This window comes from Homarus americanus, unplaced genomic scaffold (genome assembly GCF_018991925.1).
Source record: "Homarus americanus isolate GMGI-L3 unplaced genomic scaffold, GMGI_Hamer_2.0 scaffold37032, whole genome shotgun sequence".
Taxonomy (NCBI): domain Eukaryota; kingdom Metazoa; phylum Arthropoda; class Malacostraca; order Decapoda; family Nephropidae; genus Homarus; species Homarus americanus.
In genome coordinates, this window is record NW_024731852.1 from 7,597,428 (window position 1) to 7,615,631 (window position 18,204).

General features: G+C 37.9%; 2 protein-coding genes across 3 annotated transcripts; one reads left to right on the top strand and one right to left on the bottom strand.

Moving 5' to 3' along the window:
* Nucleotides 1–182: 182 nt before the first annotated feature.
* On the top strand, nucleotides 183–5,931 carry LOC121868005. 2 transcript variants are annotated; one of them, XM_042368215.1, is made up of 4 exons: nucleotides 183–386; nucleotides 2,048–2,658; nucleotides 4,153–4,352; nucleotides 4,939–5,931. In XM_042368215.1, exons 2-4 carry the CDS (start codon nucleotides 2,200–2,202, stop codon nucleotides 5,234–5,236), a joined length of 957 nt encoding a protein of 318 aa, XP_042224149.1. In that variant the 5' UTR covers nucleotides 183–386; nucleotides 2,048–2,199; the 3' UTR covers nucleotides 5,237–5,931. The 2 variants fall into 2 exon arrangements, with proteins under 2 accessions (XP_042224149.1, XP_042224150.1); XM_042368216.1 differs by having other exon boundaries at nucleotides 186–277.
* Nucleotides 5,932–6,283: 352 nt separating this feature from the next.
* Nucleotides 6,284–9,680, bottom strand: LOC121868006. The gene is made up of 3 exons (XM_042368217.1): nucleotides 9,565–9,680; nucleotides 7,414–7,545; nucleotides 6,284–6,465 (listed from the first exon to the last, which is right to left on the bottom strand). Exons 1-3 carry the CDS (start codon nucleotides 9,663–9,665, stop codon nucleotides 6,405–6,407), a joined length of 294 nt encoding a protein of 97 aa, XP_042224151.1. The 5' UTR covers nucleotides 9,666–9,680; the 3' UTR covers nucleotides 6,284–6,404.
* Between the last annotated feature and the right edge of the window lie 8,524 nt (nucleotides 9,681–18,204).

Genomic DNA, 18,204 nt, shown 5'->3' on the forward strand with positions numbered 1-18,204 from the left:
TATTAAGAGTACAGTATAATCCCAACAATTTCTTATACTTCTTGTATTTGTTCAATTATTATGCTAGAAAAATACAAATTTATCTATAATGTATTGCATCAAACTTTATATATCAATAACTGTACTGTTACTATAACTCACAGTGCTAGAGTAACACACACACACTAGTTAAAGGAACACTCACCACTGAGACACTCCCTGAACGGTCAATGTTTACATTTTATTCGCGTCATTTAAATAACATTAAATCATCCCCCAGATATTTAAATATCTTTTAGTAAATATTTACTTTCAGTTTAAATGGCCCTCGTCCTGTAATGGTTGGAGTCTTGCGTCTAAGATGAAATTTAGTAGAATGTGCAGTGATTTATCCTGTGATGATACAAGTAATTATTATTCTGTGGCAGTACTTGGGATGAGATGACAACAGGAACATTAATACCTGGTCCTACATCCTGTTTTCACCTGTTAAAGGCAATATTGTATTTGTTTCGTCTTCTGTTTTCAATTTCACTCCATCTCTTGTGTCCTGGTATGCTGATGCCCAAATTACCAAGAGGAAGGTCATTGCTTTATCTTCTAAAAATATTAGGGCCAAATTGACAGCTTTGACCAGCTGTCCATAAATTTGCACTTCCACCTCCCGATGTTAGAAAGTCAAAAATATATTTTTCTAGTGTGTGTGTGTGTGTGTGTAGACCGAATGTGACCTTCATTTCCGTCGGAAGTTGACCTTTTTTTTTATCGATTTTTTTTTCGTGGGACGTTTTTCAAAAAAAAAATAATGGCTAGGCGAATAAAAAATACACCAAAACACACTAGAAAACCAAAACCAAACCTACCCTAACCTAACTGACTCTCGCCATATGATGGAATCACCTATTTCTTACCTTATTGGCCTGGAAACCAGGTTCTTGTTCGTCGTTGGATTCAGAGATTCTTAAACAACGCCACATATGTTGGTCTTTGCGATATTTACATTGTCTTGCTCTTAGTACACTTTACTGAGGTTGGGAGAACACCATGCGATCGAAAAAATGCTATAGTTTCTTCCCCAAAACTCATAATCGGCTCCATATAATTTAAGTGACACCCATCGCAGACTTCCATGATCGGAACTGAACTTGAATTTCGAAATATGAGAGACCCAAAATAAAACTTGAATTTGATTGGGCCAAAAATACAGCGAATTAAATCCAAAATCATTTTAATTGGTTGCAAAAAGAAACCGCTTTTGATTGGTCGCCTGATGTGTACGGGAACGCATGCGCATGATGATTTATGAAGGAGACACGCAGGAGACACGCAGTGTGAGATTTGAGGTAGGCGATAAATGGCGGAGATTAATGGAAGAAAATCAAGAAATTTTTGGATTTGCGCTCTCAGTTATTATACATTTGCGACAGTAAAGTAATAGATGAAAATTATCTTATAATTAGACGTCTTATTAGAATATGATAATAGATTAATGGTAGGAATGTGGAATGTTTAAATGCAATAATACCCAGCAGTCTACCAGTTGCTTTTATCTCACTGTCATTGAAGATATTGTGTTACTTAACTCTGGACTTACGGTGAAGGTACCAATTAAATAACATAGTGAGGTACCCCAACTGTGAAGATCATTGTTAGGTGACACAGTGTGGTACTGAAAAATACCTTCACTGTGCAGCCCATGGCTCAGTGACAGTGAAGAACTTCAGTGAGTGAAAGAAAGGCAAGTTGGTGGACAGCTGGCCATAGACATCCATTCATCCCTAAACTGTTGAGAAGAATGAGTACTAGCTAGTCTTTCACTGCTTCAGACAAAGGTGTTACACTTTACTGTACAGCAGGCAAAATAGAATGAAAGATAAAATGGATACTGTATATAAAACTGAGCTTACCACTTATAACAACTATAAATGCAGTATGAACTTGGAACTAATAATTCGAATTAGCTTGGATCAATTATGTTATCAGTTTTTTATTTTGTGCCCTATAACTCTGTTAAATAATTGTCCTTGTAATACAATGAGTGAATAATGAGCCAATTTGGAATTTTCAGTGGTACAATAAATGTAATAATGTAAAACTGGAAATGACTGAATAAATAGAAAATAGTATAGTTACTTATACTATTTATATCAAGCACTACCATAAGAACTCTTTGTAGGTGTCTTGTTAGAGACTAAATGGACAAAAGAAAAATCAAGAATCATGTGGAAAACTTTCAATGTAAGTGAAAAAAATGAAGAAGCCTTCAGAGAATTATGTAAACAATTTCGGCAGAGTCCTGGCGTTTTCCAGTGTAAGCACGTGGACTTAATGAACTATGAAGAAAAAAATACTCAACAAAATATGGAGAGAGACAAAAGCACACAAAAGAGAAAGATTATATTAGGTACCAGCACTACATCATCTGTGGGCACTTCTAAGACAAAGTCCCAGTTGTCCAGCAAACCTGATGTTAAGACAATGCAAAAAAAAATAATAAGTTCTCTAAGCAGTTCAGAAAAATTTGACTTAAGTTTTTATAATTCAGTTGAGCCACTTGATGCGTGTAGTAGCAATGCCCTCATAATAAATGATGAACACTTGGTTCAGATCTGCAAGAAAAGTGAAAAATCAGGGGAACCTGCAGCAGCTCTACTGGGAAGACTTCTTATATTGCCCAAGGTATGTTATTCCTTACTACTGAAGTTTATCTTGCATTTCTTTTCCAATTTATAACCTATAGTTTTCTTTTGAACTTAGATTCATGTGTGTGTATGTGATAAAATAGATGAATACTTTTTGAAATCCTACATATAGTGCCCAGTTCCCACTCTGTAAAGGGGATTGGTGATAGGAAGGGTATCCAGCTATAAAACTTACCCCTACAATACATTATAGTACAGTACAGGACATACTTCAAATTTGCCTAATGGCAACCAGGACACCAAGCCATCAAATAATCATTGCTAACTCACTCAAGAATGGAGGACGGCTGTACACATTGGTGATGATGATGATGATTATGATGATGGTATTAGGAAATTTAGACTCGTACACCTCTTGATCCAATTGGTCTTCTCCATTCTTTCCACGTGCCTGAACCATCTCAGCCTACCTCTATGAAAACTTCACCAAAGCTCTCAATACCCTACTTCCCTCTTAGTTATGAACAAGGTTTCCTATCTTTCAATGTGACATTGTACATCCACCTCACCATTGTTATTTCAGCTTGTTCAAGCTTACATATATAATTCTTTTGAACCAACTATGTTTCACTGCCATACATCACACTTCTCACACTGGTTGAAAGGAAAGTCCTCTTGCCATCAATGAAGGCAGCAAGTTCCTAAACTTCCTCCAGCTACTTCTAACTCTTGCAAATTAGCTAGCTTCAAGAAGACCTCTAGAACTAATCATGTCATTCAGGTATCAGAACTCATCAGCATTGTCCAGGGATATATCCTCAATGTTGAGTTTCTCCTGCCTTGCTAAGGCCACATGATTACCTGTACCTATAGAACACTTAAACTCAGGAACATCCCACAGTCTGCCATATTCTACTGTACATACCTATTGGATTCTCACCTTCCACACTCATTGTACATTATTGAGTTGCTGCCAACATCTTTCTTACAGACAGGTCATGGCCCTCAGCTATGTCACTAATCAATACCGGGTACTTTTGCTTTGGCCACATTCACTCTCAAGGCCTTCCACTATTAGCACCAAGTCATCAATATACAACAAATCCCAGGGCAGACCAGTCATAAAATCCCACAACATAGTTGTCACTTCTCATTCATTGCTTACAATGTCCTTGCTTCTACTCAATATTTGACATGCAAATGTTTATCTGCACAATTGTTTGATATACACACCAGTTTAATTTCTAAGACAAATTAGAACACTACAGTAATGATAAAACAAGGCATGAATGTATGAGAAGATTGTGTAAATTCAAAAGTCTTGAAGTGTTGCATTAAAGTGATATGGACAAATGACAGGTAAGAATTTGGTTAGGAAAATTTATTAAAGCTCTTTGAAGGTGTGTAATTACAAATACTGTAACAACAATGTATGTGAACAGGAGAAACATTTCCTTCTTCAATGATAACACTTTGTACAGTATACAGTTTACCTAACCTGATCACTGTACAGTATTTACAATCTACGCAGCTGTACCACCTGCCCAGCAAACTATCCACACCAGCTGTTGAAGCATTATTGGAGTTCCTTCAGTGGCACACAGCTGTGATGGTGACCCATGTCTTGGTGCCTGTGCTACAGTACTGCCCAGAAACTGGTGAACAACACAGAGATGTGGTGGCACACCTTGTGTCAGAATGTTCATATGGCTATGTTACACAAATGCTGAGGTATGTTATTTGCAATTGTTTATGTTGTTTTTCCAAGAATTTTTGTTCTTGAATCTTGAATGTTCTCCATTTAATATTCATTAATAATTTGAGGACTTGCAATTATACTCTACTTAATATAGTGGAACATATGCAGTACAGTACTGTACAGTATATGAAAGTTCCTGTAGTGATGACACCGAGAATTATTATGTTAAATTATAAGTCAAACTTTTATTCTTTTGCTGTAACCACAGTTGGTCTAAACAAAGTTATATTTTGTTAGTTAACTTTTGGTGAGGCCAGAATCATTAATTGTTGCATTAATATTAATTTTGGTAATCCTGGAGCAGATGACTAACACCAGAATGTGTTGTTCGATTTCATTCATTTTTTCCAGATATTCTTTGGATGATTGTAAGTAATAAAAACAATATGACAATGCACTGAACCTGACCTAACCAATCTAAGAAACTTACCTAATCTTACCTAACTTCCTAGCCGAGGGGTGAAGCCCATCATGGCCTAAGATTATCTGTGCTCTGTTTTGGCACTTACATGCTAAAATCATATCTGTCGTAAACGATACACTTTTTATCTTTCCCAGTGCCATCGCTATGAGAGTGTCAATACGTGATGATGATGTGCAGATTTTTCAACTGTTATGTGACCATGCTGATCAACAGTCCACTGCAACACACAAAGCAGCCCTAGCTTTCTTAAAAAAGACTGCAGACAAATACAAAACTTATGTCAAATTTGGCCAGTGTCTATTATTTGTAGTCAAGAAAATGGGCCAATACATTGAGGACCATGAGAGCCTCCAGTTAATTGTCAACAATCATTCTTCAAGCTTAAAAAAAGCTATAGAGGTACAAATGAAAAAAGCTAAGAAGAGTCGATAATCTTACGTAATGTATTCAGTGTTGATAATAAAAGCGTGTTATTTTTTTTAACTTTTTAAGCCATAAATTAATCACACAAATAACAAGTGTCCTTTCTTTTTTTACACTATATAGTGACAAATTTTATGTATATTGTACTGTATATTCTACTTCAATACTTTCTAATTAAAGCATACTGTATTACTTTGTATTATTGATTGCTTGTTACCAAGTGAAACCAATAAAAAGATGAATATGCCAGTGGGACAGTCATTAAACTATTACTAGCCAAGTTTTGTTGATGAATAATCACTTATACAAAGGCTTCAGAGTAATGAAACTTTTCACCAGGAATAAACTACCCTACAGAATTATAAGATAGGGGAGGCACCTGACTTTTTCTAGTTTTCACTTGGTATTATCATGATGACCAAGAAAATATAATTTTCAAATTTATGTTTTGCTTTGTTGGTTCATACAAAAATACAAATAAATGTATGTAAAGGAGAATATTTTCTCAGTATACTGTAATAGAGGCATGAGTGGTAATTGCTAGTATGCTATATACAGGAAACCTTTATTTTTTCTAAATTTTATATCATCAGAACTGCAGTTTGTACATCATCAATAGATCCATTGCTCACATAAATTACCTTGCATATGCAGCAAGTGCTGTGCTATACCTACTCTTAATAAACAGTATCACCTACTACTGAGCTAAATCTTATCTTAATCCTAACACTCACCATCCTCCATTTTGGCATTGGATATACAAGCAATTTGGGAGGGGCAAATGGACAATTTTCAAATATTTTGTTAAAATAATCTTCTCTAACATTCTGCACTTTACTGTCAACACTCACCGACACACATTACCTAGATCAGCCCCATGCCGAAACTGAAAAGGAGTGACGATACAAGAGGAATATACAAAATATTAAAAGATATTTTAGTACATTGTACTGTATTATATAAAAGCTTGAACACAATATATTGGTCACTGTGTATCTATTTCACACTACAGTACAATGTCCCATCATGTATTAGGTTCTAAGAAGAGATTATCAAGCTATTTAATAATTTATTCTGAAATACTTATTATATACTGTACATTTGAAAAACTAAGGTTCTTAATCATTTGAATATAAATAAAGATTTACAAAGAGCCAACTAGTAAGGTGTGTGGTTGTCAGGGCCAGGACGGCTTCTCCCCCTCAGCCAGCTCTCGTCCGTACAGAGCTGATTTGTCCCTAAGAGCAAAGGAAAAGCTAAGATTTAATCACTATTTTAAATAATATAAACAAATACAGTCTATACAGGCACTAAAATCATGCCAGCAAGATATAAAGATATAAGCTCAGCAAGATATAAAAATTTACAAAGCCAATCTTCTCGCTATCTTTCACTTCACGCATCTTTCCATTTATCTGATGTGTACTTAATACCACCAGCAATAGAAATTGGCTTTTTCATGAGTGAAAACCTCCTTTTAATGGCCAAGGGTTTCATCTCACTACCCATACAGTGTTCATTAATTCCTAAAGCCTTATGTTTGCCAATACATACAAGTATTCCCACTATATGTATGTCAGAGAAACGAAAATTTGTTTTAATAAGTTATATTGTGACACCTTTTCTCTATACAAAAACTAACATTCACTTTATCAAATAACAAAAACATTTTGACAGCATTTTGCTTTTAAGACTACAAACTTCTGTCTGTCACATGTCAAGATAGCCACCCAGGATTTGTATACAACATTTACCCGGTATGTTCGACTGCACAATGTTCATTACTTTTCCAAGTACATGTATTTATTTGTAATATTATTTTTATAGGATACAGTGGTAACCTTTGTGTGAAAAACCCACTACTTGACCCATATTTCCTGCTCTTGAACACAACCTGCAATAAAATATATAAATATATAAATATTTTCACTTAATAAATGAATTTCCAGTAACTCTACCCCTTAGTACTGTATTTATTAAGGGATACCTGTGTGTGAATGTACACAGTAACTTAAACCTGGAAACATTATTAATTACAAGTACTAAACATGAAATTGTGTGTACATATCTACTGTATTGTAGAGTAGATCACATTTACATGTCTCCAACTCCTGCTGAATATTATCTGTAATTAAGTTTATTTGATCAATGTTATCACATAAGAATAATGTATAACAAATAGTTACCTGAACATCGATTGTCTTTCGGTTTCCATTCTGTCAAAATATGTTCCCACTAAGAAGCCTGCCAGTGGTACCATCAGCATTTTGAAGAAGCGAGAATCAATCTTCACATGTGCAAAGAAGGTCATCTTGGTGCTGAAAAAATTACCAACTTAGTATGTTTCACTTTTTTTATTCTATAATTCAAAAGTTAAAAAAAAATGGGCATGTTTTGTTATTTGAACAGATTTCACTTTGTGCTTAGCAAATGGTGTCCAGGACAGTTATTTCATGGACTTAATGCTGGTACATGTGTGAAAGGTAACATTCACATTACTATACATATATGTACGTATATAAATTCTATGTCTAGGATAAGTTACATGAACTATTAAATCATTACAACAATAAAGAATCCTCTCCAGGGCATGTTGGATCAAGTTTCAAAGTACTGTACTGTAATTTCACAAAAGGGTAAAGGATTTATTGTACAGTACTTTTAAGTTAGTTCTTTGAAACCATAGAAAATAACTAAAACAATCAAAACCTATTAAAATAATGTATTACTTCATTTAATCATTATCAGGGAGGCAAATATGTCATGGCAATCATGGTTAAATAGCCTGTTGCTCTGTTTGAACACATAATGTACAGTAACTCTACATTTATTGGACATCATCATCATTATTATTGGTTTACATCCATTTTCCACAAACCTGACCTAACCTAACAGGCCACGTCCTTACCTAACTAAAAACAAAATTGATTTGCCCCAAAGAGAAATGTCAAAATCATCTAAAGCAGCAAGAAAACTAGCGAAAACATATATTATTCATATGGAAAAAGGTGATGGGTGGTTAACAAAATATGACAAAAAGGTGATGGGTGGTTAACACAATATGACAAAAACAGGTAATAATTTAGGATAGGTCAGGTTCTCTTAAAGTTTGACTGGTATTTTTTTTATTATTTAACCCTACATTTTCCCTCATCTTCAAAGCCCTGTCCAATATCCAAATCATTGTCGTATCTCCATAAATATACTGTATACACATCAGCGACGAAAATAAAGGCCATATTCTTTTGGCAGTGGATATTTTGCTGTGACCGGCGAAGTTCCTACTAATGCTATTTTACCCTGAGCGCAATCTGACTGGCTAATCAAATCAAAACGACAATGCACAGAACATATTAGAACATTACCTCACCTAACTTCTTAACCTGTGACGCTTTGTTCGCCTGTAACGAACGATTAGCCAATCAGTGCACACTCTCAGTAAAATAGTGTTAGTAGGAACTTAGCCGGTCACACAAAAATATCCAAGGCGTATTTTTTAAATCACCCTATGTAGTAAAATATATGAATAACCTATTTTAGTTATTAATTTTCCCTTATGGTCACTAACTAATCTTTATTTCAACAGCTAAGGTCTTGAAGTGCCCATAAAGGTTAGTAAACAGCAACCACAGAATTCCGGAAATTCACTACACTCAATCGATAGAACTATATTTTCTATAATCATTTTCTTATACCTGTATTACATTAGGTTAGGTTAGGTTAGGTAAGGTAAGGTAAGGTAAGGTAAGGTAAGGTAAGGTAAGGTAAGGTAAGGTAAGGTAAGGTTAGGTTAGGTTAGGTAAGGTAAGGTAAGGTAAGGTTAGGTTAGGTTAGGTTAGGTTAGGTTAGGTTAGGTAAGGTTAGGCGAAACATTTTTTTTTATCAGATTTTTCGGTTGTAGTAATCTGCAATTTTACCAGTAATTACAATGTATCATTAAGAATTATAAAATGATACAGAACTCCTTATACTGTACAGTAATCTCAGTATCCGGTCACCACACTTCACTTATGTTAACAATTAAGCCGGAGCAACACTGCCTTAAATTACACCTTACCTGAGTTCCAAATAGGATCAATTACCAGACAATCAACACCTACATGTTCTTTCAGTTCCGTAAGTAAATTATGACGAAAGCTCCTGTAATCTTGCGGCGGCTTTTTCAGTCTTCCACCTGCGAGTATTCCACAAATCTGCACCTATAGTTGTTATCGTGAACAAAGGGAATAAAATTACAACTTTGTTCCTCCTTAGAAATCCCAAAACAGATGATTTAGGTGCCATTTGGGGACAAAATTCTGATCACAACGAAAATCAGCTGAACCCCGTATACTTACACAAGGACGGCTGATGCGGTCAATATGGCGACAAGCAAGGAAGGTATAGTGAAGGAACAATATCTCTTACTTTGTTTTACGGCTTTCGAATAGCTCGCCATCTAGTGACCAGTGCCGGCTATCATTCTAACAAAGAAAACGATATTTTCTATCTCTTTTAATGGATAACTATAATTTCTCGCATCCAGTGGCGAAGCGTTTATAACGTAGAAAACGATATTGTGTCAATGGCTTCCTGCTCCAGTGCTTATCAAGTCTGGTCTTGAAACAGCTCACACCCGGCGCCGTCACAACATTCTCTCACTCCAAAAAAGTTCGCCCTCACAGTTTTCTGGACTTGCGGCTTCTTTGACATTGAGCTGTGATCCCTTAAGGGGCGGGCATCCTCCAGCTCCAGCTATGGACACTCGACTGAGTGTTCATACACCTTAGCCCCTCCCCCCGTTGCCCGTTTGTAGTATAAGCTAGGCAGTTGCAGGCGCTCTAATTTCTCTGGATAACTGGGGTGCCGAAGTGCAGGCACCAGTCCCTGTTCCTCCTCGACTCTTCCATCCTCTGCTTCAAGCCCTGCAGGAGCTTCCTGTGCCGTTCCCTCTGCATTAACTTGCAATCTGGGTTTATGAATATATTCTGAAATGCATCGTTCCTTGCTAAGTTTTATTCCTACCAAATAACTTTCCATTTCTTATCCTCACTCACTAGTGTGGTCATGAGGGGGTGAGGTTTGTCCTCCTGCTTTTGTCCCAACCTCCTCACATCCTAAGGGGGGGGGGGGGAGGGCTGACATTTCAGAGCCTCTGTACAAATATTCTCAAACTGCAACTTATCGTGTGTTTTCCTAATCTCAGCTTCCTCCGACTGGCTCACAGGGACTCCAAACACTATTATGTTGTCCCTGCGCTCGAAACATTCCCGTTGATCCCCCTCTTCCCTATCAGTAGGTCTGCTAGTTACCATCTCTTCAACATACTTCTGCGGAGTCCCTAGCTGCTGAATGAGCTGTTCAGATCCTGCATTACTCTCCGTCACCTTCTGTGGCCCTGCTAAGGCCTGAGCATAACTCTTCTTCACTACTCCCTCCGTTCTATCAGCTACTTCCCTAGTCTTAGCGAGGATTTCTTTCCCAACTTGCTCTAGTTTGGCAACCAGCAAGGATCCAGCTTCATCCATTTTCGTCCCTAAGTTTCTCATTCCCTTATGATGATCTGCAATAGCCACGTTTACTTTGGATTATGCAGTCAGGGCAGTACTGGCAACATCCTTTTTGCTTTACCGCATTCTGCAACGTACTAAACGTTGAAGTGGACAGACCCACACAATCCGTCCTAGACGTCTTCCCCTTGCAGTAATTACATGTCAGCAAACTAGTTGGTGACCCTGAGGTTTTAACCCCTGGTTTTCCATGTTTATGCATGTCCTGTCACAAACTGTCTTCTTCCTATTACGTACTTACAACTGTGGGACACGCAGTGCTTGACAGCTGTTGCCGTTGTCAATCCTGAGAGGGGAGGAGGGATGTCCAGACTCTATAAGAATCTTTTTAGTCTTAAGCCCAGTTAACCTCAGACCTGAAATAACGACTTGAATGTCTTAGGTCACAACGAGAAGATATCCTAATCAGTATCAAGGATTTACCTGTGTTTCCTCCTCTGACGACTTAGCGGGTAATACAAAGAGCTGTTCCATGGAGGACTTCTGGCCATAGACTCAAAAAAACTTGCTGAGTTTCGTAAACATTGAATGTGTGATACTTGACTTAGGATATCATTGGGATGAGTCATTTTTCATACGAGTATTATATATATATATATATATATATATATATATATATATATATATATATATATATATATATATATATATATATATATATATATATAGAGAGAGAGAGAGAGAGAGAGAGAGAGAGAGAGAGAGAGAGAGAGAGAGAGAGAGAGAGAGAGAGAGAGAGAGAGAGTTATGTTAAGAGGGAGGTTGTCCCCATATTCACTAATGGGCCAGCGTCAAAAGGCCTCCACTTAGCATATTACACAGACCCCCCCCTCCCTCCCCACCTGTGATTACCAGATAAGCCCTCCCATCCTGGCTCTGAATGGCGCCTCAATATTGAAAACTGACAAATTTCTAGTAAATGCTTCTGGTTGTGGGATGATGAATGATCACTGTGAATTATGTGTTGTGTGAAATGTTTAATCGGTGAAATCGTGTGTATCTGTGTTAACGTCTGTTTACATTATAAAGCTCGTGTGTTTTAGAAATAATTGGTAAATAGAGATGATTTTAATGGATGTTTTTGTATGGGTATTTATGGGTATTTGAATTGATATTTTGTGTAGGTGTTATCAGGTAGGTAAACTATTATGTAGAATTTGAATTAATAACTCCGATATTACTTTATCTTAGCTGAGGTTAGGTTAGGTTTAGCTAGATTTGGTTAGGTTTGATTTGGTTTGCTTAGGTTAGGTTATCTTAGGTGTGGTTAGGTTTGGTTTGGATAGGTTAGGTTTAGTCTGGGTAGGCTTGGATGGATTAGGTTAGAATGATCTAATATATGTCTTTGGTTACGACCTAAACAAAACAAAGCAAACAAACAAAACAAAACAAATCCAAACAAAACGAAGACAAACAAAACAAAAAACAAAGAACAGAAAAGGATCAACACAATTAAGGGAAAGAGTCAGTTGCGTTAACCTGGGGCGATGATCCGTAAAAAGCACGGGATATTTATAGCTGTTTATCCACACACACACACGCACACACAGACACACACACACATGCACACACAGACACACACACACACACACACACACACACACACACACACACACACACACACACGCACACATACACGCACACACACACACACACACACGTTAACACAGATCGACAGATAAACTTACAAAAACAGACAGACAGACAGACAGACAGACACTGCCCGTCATATGAAACTGAAGGTAAAATAATGAGTAATCGATCATTAACTTGATACTTGATAATTGATACGTGAGGTCAGGCCGTCTGGATTATGTGAACTCTAACGCCATCCTCTGATCAGCCAATGAATGACGCTATATGAATACCTACGTCTTCTCCTTATTAACCAATCAATGTCGCTAGGGACATCTATGTTATCCCCCTTATCAGCCAATCAATGACTGAAGGAATATCAACTTTATCCCATATTCAGCCAATCACGGACGCCAAGAGTATACCTACGTCATCCCATGGTCAGCCAATCAAGGATGCCAAGTGCCCTGCCAGTCGAGTGATTTATGAGTCCTGGTTTTTTGAGTCGCAACAGATTGCAGGTGCGGGGTGCAGGTGGAGTTCTCAATAGCACATGTGTGTGTGTGTGTGTGTGAGCAACTTACTGGTGTAATTCGTGACCTTTAGCCAAGCCCCAGAGTCACCTACCGGACAACTCACCTACTGCACTGGAACACGGTCTGCTTATAGATTAACAAACTGCTGGGTAGACAGAGGCACATAAAGTGATGTACACACACACACACACACACACACACACACACACACACACACACACATACATACATAAAGATTTATACAAATCAGTTATCATTATTATGTAACCACGCGTATACAGATTACAGTGTTTGTATACCTACACTGTATATTACATTTTTTGTATTTTACCGAATATGTATGTATGTATGTATGTATGTATGTATGTATGTATGTATGTATGTATGTATGTATGTAATATATATGTATGTATGTATGTATGTATGTATGTATGTATGTATGAATGTATGTATGTATGTAATGTATGTATGTATGTAATCTATGTATGCTTTTACAGAGTATCACTTCAATGGCGAAATATTAAGAGGATAAGAATGATCTTTTCGGGGATATAATCTTACAATGTTGCCAGACGAACGCCGCCATGTGGTGCCTGGGCGGAGTGAGTCAAAGTTCTGTCTCGTTATTTTCTTCTTTGATCTTCCTCAGCTCCTCAACGAAAACTTTCATTCAACAAAATTTCACCAAACATAAAACACATTTGATTTATATCTGTCGTTTCTATTTTGTGTGATACGGTGTTTATATAATGTGATTTTTTATTTATTTTTTGCATAATTTACATAATCTACAAATTTAGCATTATGTTCTTTGTTGATGAATGCTGTACCGTATTTGTTGATGATTGCTGTGCTGTATTTGTTGATGATTGCTGTACTGTATTAGTAGATGAATGCTGTACTGTACTCCAAGCTAATACATTAAACACAGCATACGTGTTATTTTTTATATATTTTTATTTGCACTTAATTTTGGCTAAAGACCGACATAGGCAATGTGTCTGCACCCATTTTGGTTCACTTTACCTCGTGGGAAAACATAAAACTCTAGGGCAACGCCGGGTACCTTAGCTTGTACCACAGTAGTGAGGAAAGGTGTTATGTTAAATACCATCAATATTGTCACTGTAACCCTGTATGACTGTAACACTGTAACCCTGTATGACTGTAACACTGTAATCCTGTATGACTGTAACACTGTAACCCTGTATGACTGTAACACTGTAACCCTGTATGACTGTAACACTGTAACCCTGTATGACTGTAACACTGTAACCCTGTATGACTGTAACACTGTAACCCTGTATGATGGTAACACTATAACCCTGTATGACTGTAACACTGTAACCCTGTATGACTGTAACACTGTAACCCTGTATGATGGTAACACTATAACCCTGTATGACTGTAACACTGTAACCCTGTATGACTGTAACACTGTAACCCTGTATGATGGTAACACTATAACCCTGTATGACTGTAACACTGTAACCCTGTATGACTGTAACACTGTAACCCTGTATGACTGTAACTGTATGACTGTAACACTGTAACCCTGTATGACTGTAACACTGTAACCCTGTATGACTGTAACACTATAACCCTGTATGACTGTAACACTGTAACCCTGTATGACTGTAACACTGTAACCCTGTATGACTGTAACACTGTAACCCTGTATGACTGTAACACTGTAACCCTGTATGACTGTAACACTGCATAACCCTGTATGACTGTAACACTGTAACCCTGTATGACTGTAACACTGTAACCCTGTATGACACTGTAACACTGTAACCCTGTATGACTGTAACACTATAACCCTGTATGACTGTAACACTGTAACCCTGTATGACTGTAACACTGTAACCCTGTATGACTGTAACACTGTAACCCTGTATGACTGTAACACTGTAACCCTGTATGACTGTAACACTGTAACCCTGTATGACTGTAACACTGTAACCCTCATGTTCACTGTAACATCAACCCTGTGCATGACTGTAACACTGTAACCCTGTATGACTGTAACACTGTAACTGTAACACTGTAACCCTGTATGACTGTAACACTGTAACCCTGTATGACTGTAACACGATAGAAAGCCACGGCCTCTTTTTCTAAGAATTTATTTCAGAATGAGGTAAGCTTTCTGGTGTCTTAGAGTTAACACCTGAGAGATAGAGACAGTGAGATAGAGATAGTAGACAGGGAGACAAGAGAGAGAGAGAGAGAGAGAGAGAGAGAGAGAGAGAGAGAGAGAGAGAGAGAGAGAGAGAGAGAGAGAGAGACACTGTTTCGTGCCTCCCGTTATGGCGATACTTTTTGAAGGTTAATTTATAGATCCATTTACGTCCCTCGAGGAGAGATAGATGGCTGATAGATATTGGGAATAGACAGTGGATAGATCGTGATGGTGGAGGAGGAAGGAGAGGAGGGGGAGGGAGAGGAGGGGGGAGGGGAGGGTATCAATAGGGATCAAGAGATGAGAGACGTGAGGGGTAAGAGACACTGTTATCTCTTATCTTGAGAGAAGAGTCGCCTCCATCTTGATACTGAAGCTGTTCATTATCTATCTATCTATCTATCTATCTATTTGCACATATTTTTGTATGTACTGTATGTTAAGATGCACACCCACACCCACACCCACACACCCACACCCACACACTGTATAAAGTGCGTCTTCCGTCCCCTCCCACACTTCACCTCAGACTAGAGTGTGTTATGCTCGCGTCTCCTTAAATAGCCTAGATAAAACGGTGAACTATCCAAAGACCTCACAAAGGGGAAGAGAAAAATATATCGATCACATATGAATCGTAAGCCATTGGGTAACATTCCGAAATGACTAAAAAAAAACGAAAAAAAAACGAAAAACATCACATGAGGTTGTAAATCAAAATGGCTGGCGTCGCGTTCGAATGCCTTCACTGAAAGCCTAAAAAAAAAAAAATAAACAAAATAAAAACTTGAGGGACAGAAAAGAAAAGCGAAAAAAATTGCTCTTTGATGCGTCTGAAATATATTTATGAAAAGCCTAATTGCGTGTCTTTTTAATATATTTCGTTGAAGGTAATGAAAGATGCCTCTGGGAAAAATGTCGGAACATGAATAAAAGCCCCTCAAACTCGTGGATTAATCAAGAACGGATCGACGTGGTGGTGCTGTATGTGTCTGTCTATATAATTACTGTATGTGTGTGTGTGTATGTGTGTGTAGGTGGCAGGGATAGTGAACGGTGACATGGTTTTTATAGTTAACTCTCCATCGTTCGAGTCAGCAAAAAAAAAAAAAAAAAATCAGATCTGAAAACATAAATAAACCTCTAATATGTATTTTTTCCTTCGAGTGATTGAGACATTTTAACATACATACGGCACACAATATACCTGGAATGTGGTATTACGGTATTACGCGCCAGAATTCCTCACCAGACTGCAGCACACGACTTCCAAATGCATGTTTTTCTTCCAAGTCGATAACAAACTCCTATTTTACATAACGCACATGCTCCATCCAGCTGTAATGTGCGCTGCGAGGCTCTGAAGCTCTTTGATCCTAAGTTAATCAAGGCTGGAGATTAGAGGCTGTAATTATATAGTAACTTAGAGAGATTTTGTAAGATTAGTGGTAGTTTTCGGTAAAGTCAAGGAGGCAAGAGTGTTGGGGTGAGTGTGTGTTTATCTAAGGGTCTCTCTCTCTCTCTCTCTCTCTCTCTCTCTCTCTCTCTCTCTCTCTCTCTATCTATCTATCTATCTATCTCCGGGAAGGTCAAGGAGGTAAGGGTATGTCGGGAAGAGTGTGTTAGAATGTGTTTGTTGGGGAGTGTGTTAGGATGTGTCGAGGTGAGTGTGTTAGGATGTGTCGAGGTGAGTGTGTTCGGGTGTGTCGGGGTGAGTGTGTTAGGATGTGTCGGGGTGAGTGTGTTAGGATGTGTCGGGGTGAGTGTGTTAGGGTGTGTCAAGGTGAGTGTGTTCGGGTGTGTCGAGGTGAGTGTGTTCGGGTGTGTCGGGGTGAGTGTGTTCGGGTGTGTCGAGGTGAGTGTGTTCGGGTGTGTCGGGACGAGCTCTATATCTACCTTCTCATGTTTACATCAGCTCAGTGGTATTTTAATTCTTCCCTTTCATCAGTATCTCTCCTGAAGGGTGAAGAAGGTGAGGGCATTAGAGCCAATGTGTTTATCGAGTCTCTTTCTATTTTATTCTATGGCTGTATCTGTGTATCTCTCTATCTCTATATCTTTTTCTTTGTCTATATTACAGTAGCTCTTCCCTTTTATCTCTGTTTCTCGGTAATGCCCGGATGCTCCTGCTAGACACAATTACTTAAGGTGTTGGATGTGTGAACAAAGATTCTGGAGCGTGGAGGCAATGTTGACAATATAGAATTAGACTGCCAAGGCATTCGACAGCGTACCCCCATGAAAGACTGAAAATTAAACTGAAAGGCTACGAAATTTGTGGGAGTGTCCTAGCGAGGACCGAAAACTTTTTTTTTTCATGACCACAAGCAATGTTTGGTGATTAATGGCACGAAATCGTCTGTGTACCCGTGACAAGTGGGTACTACTGGGTAGTATGCTGGAACCGTAGTTGTTCGTTTGTTTCATAAATTATACAGGAGAGGTCGCAGGAATGTCTGTTAATATTCAACGTCACGAAATACAAAAGGATACACCTGGGTCGTACCAACTGGAAGGAGGCGTCGCACATGTCCCAACGTGAGGGAGAAGCATTGTTAACTGAGACCAAATATGAAAAGGATCTGGTTGTGTATGTTGACAACGAAGTGAAGTTCTCGGGCCATTGTGAGAAGAATGAAAATCAAGCGACTAAGTTAGTGGGTCTTAAAAGTATGTCGTTTCAAATATGTACTGTAGACGTCCCTCGTAACGCTCTTCAAGAGTGAGAAGTTTCCAGTTTGCAGTACTGTCACCCCACCTGGTCTTCGAGATATGTTAAGAGACTGTCAGTTGCTTCCCTTTTCCTGTGTGGTTTTATCGATGTATATACACACACACACACACGAGTATTCTCTCTGTAAACACATATTTCTCTCTATCACTATATACATTATTTGTTTCTCTATGTCTCTTGTTCTCTAATATTTAAGTAACTTTTTTATTCTCTCTTTCATCCTTTATCTTTCTGTGTTACACAATAATGTTAAAACCTTTGATTTAAAACTAGATGGATCACTTCTGAGGGCCATGTTACGTGGGTTATGTTTGGTTAACGTTAGGCTATGTTAGGCTAAGTTAGGTCAAGCTAGATTAGGTTAAGCTATTCGAATATATTAGAATAAACTAATGGAG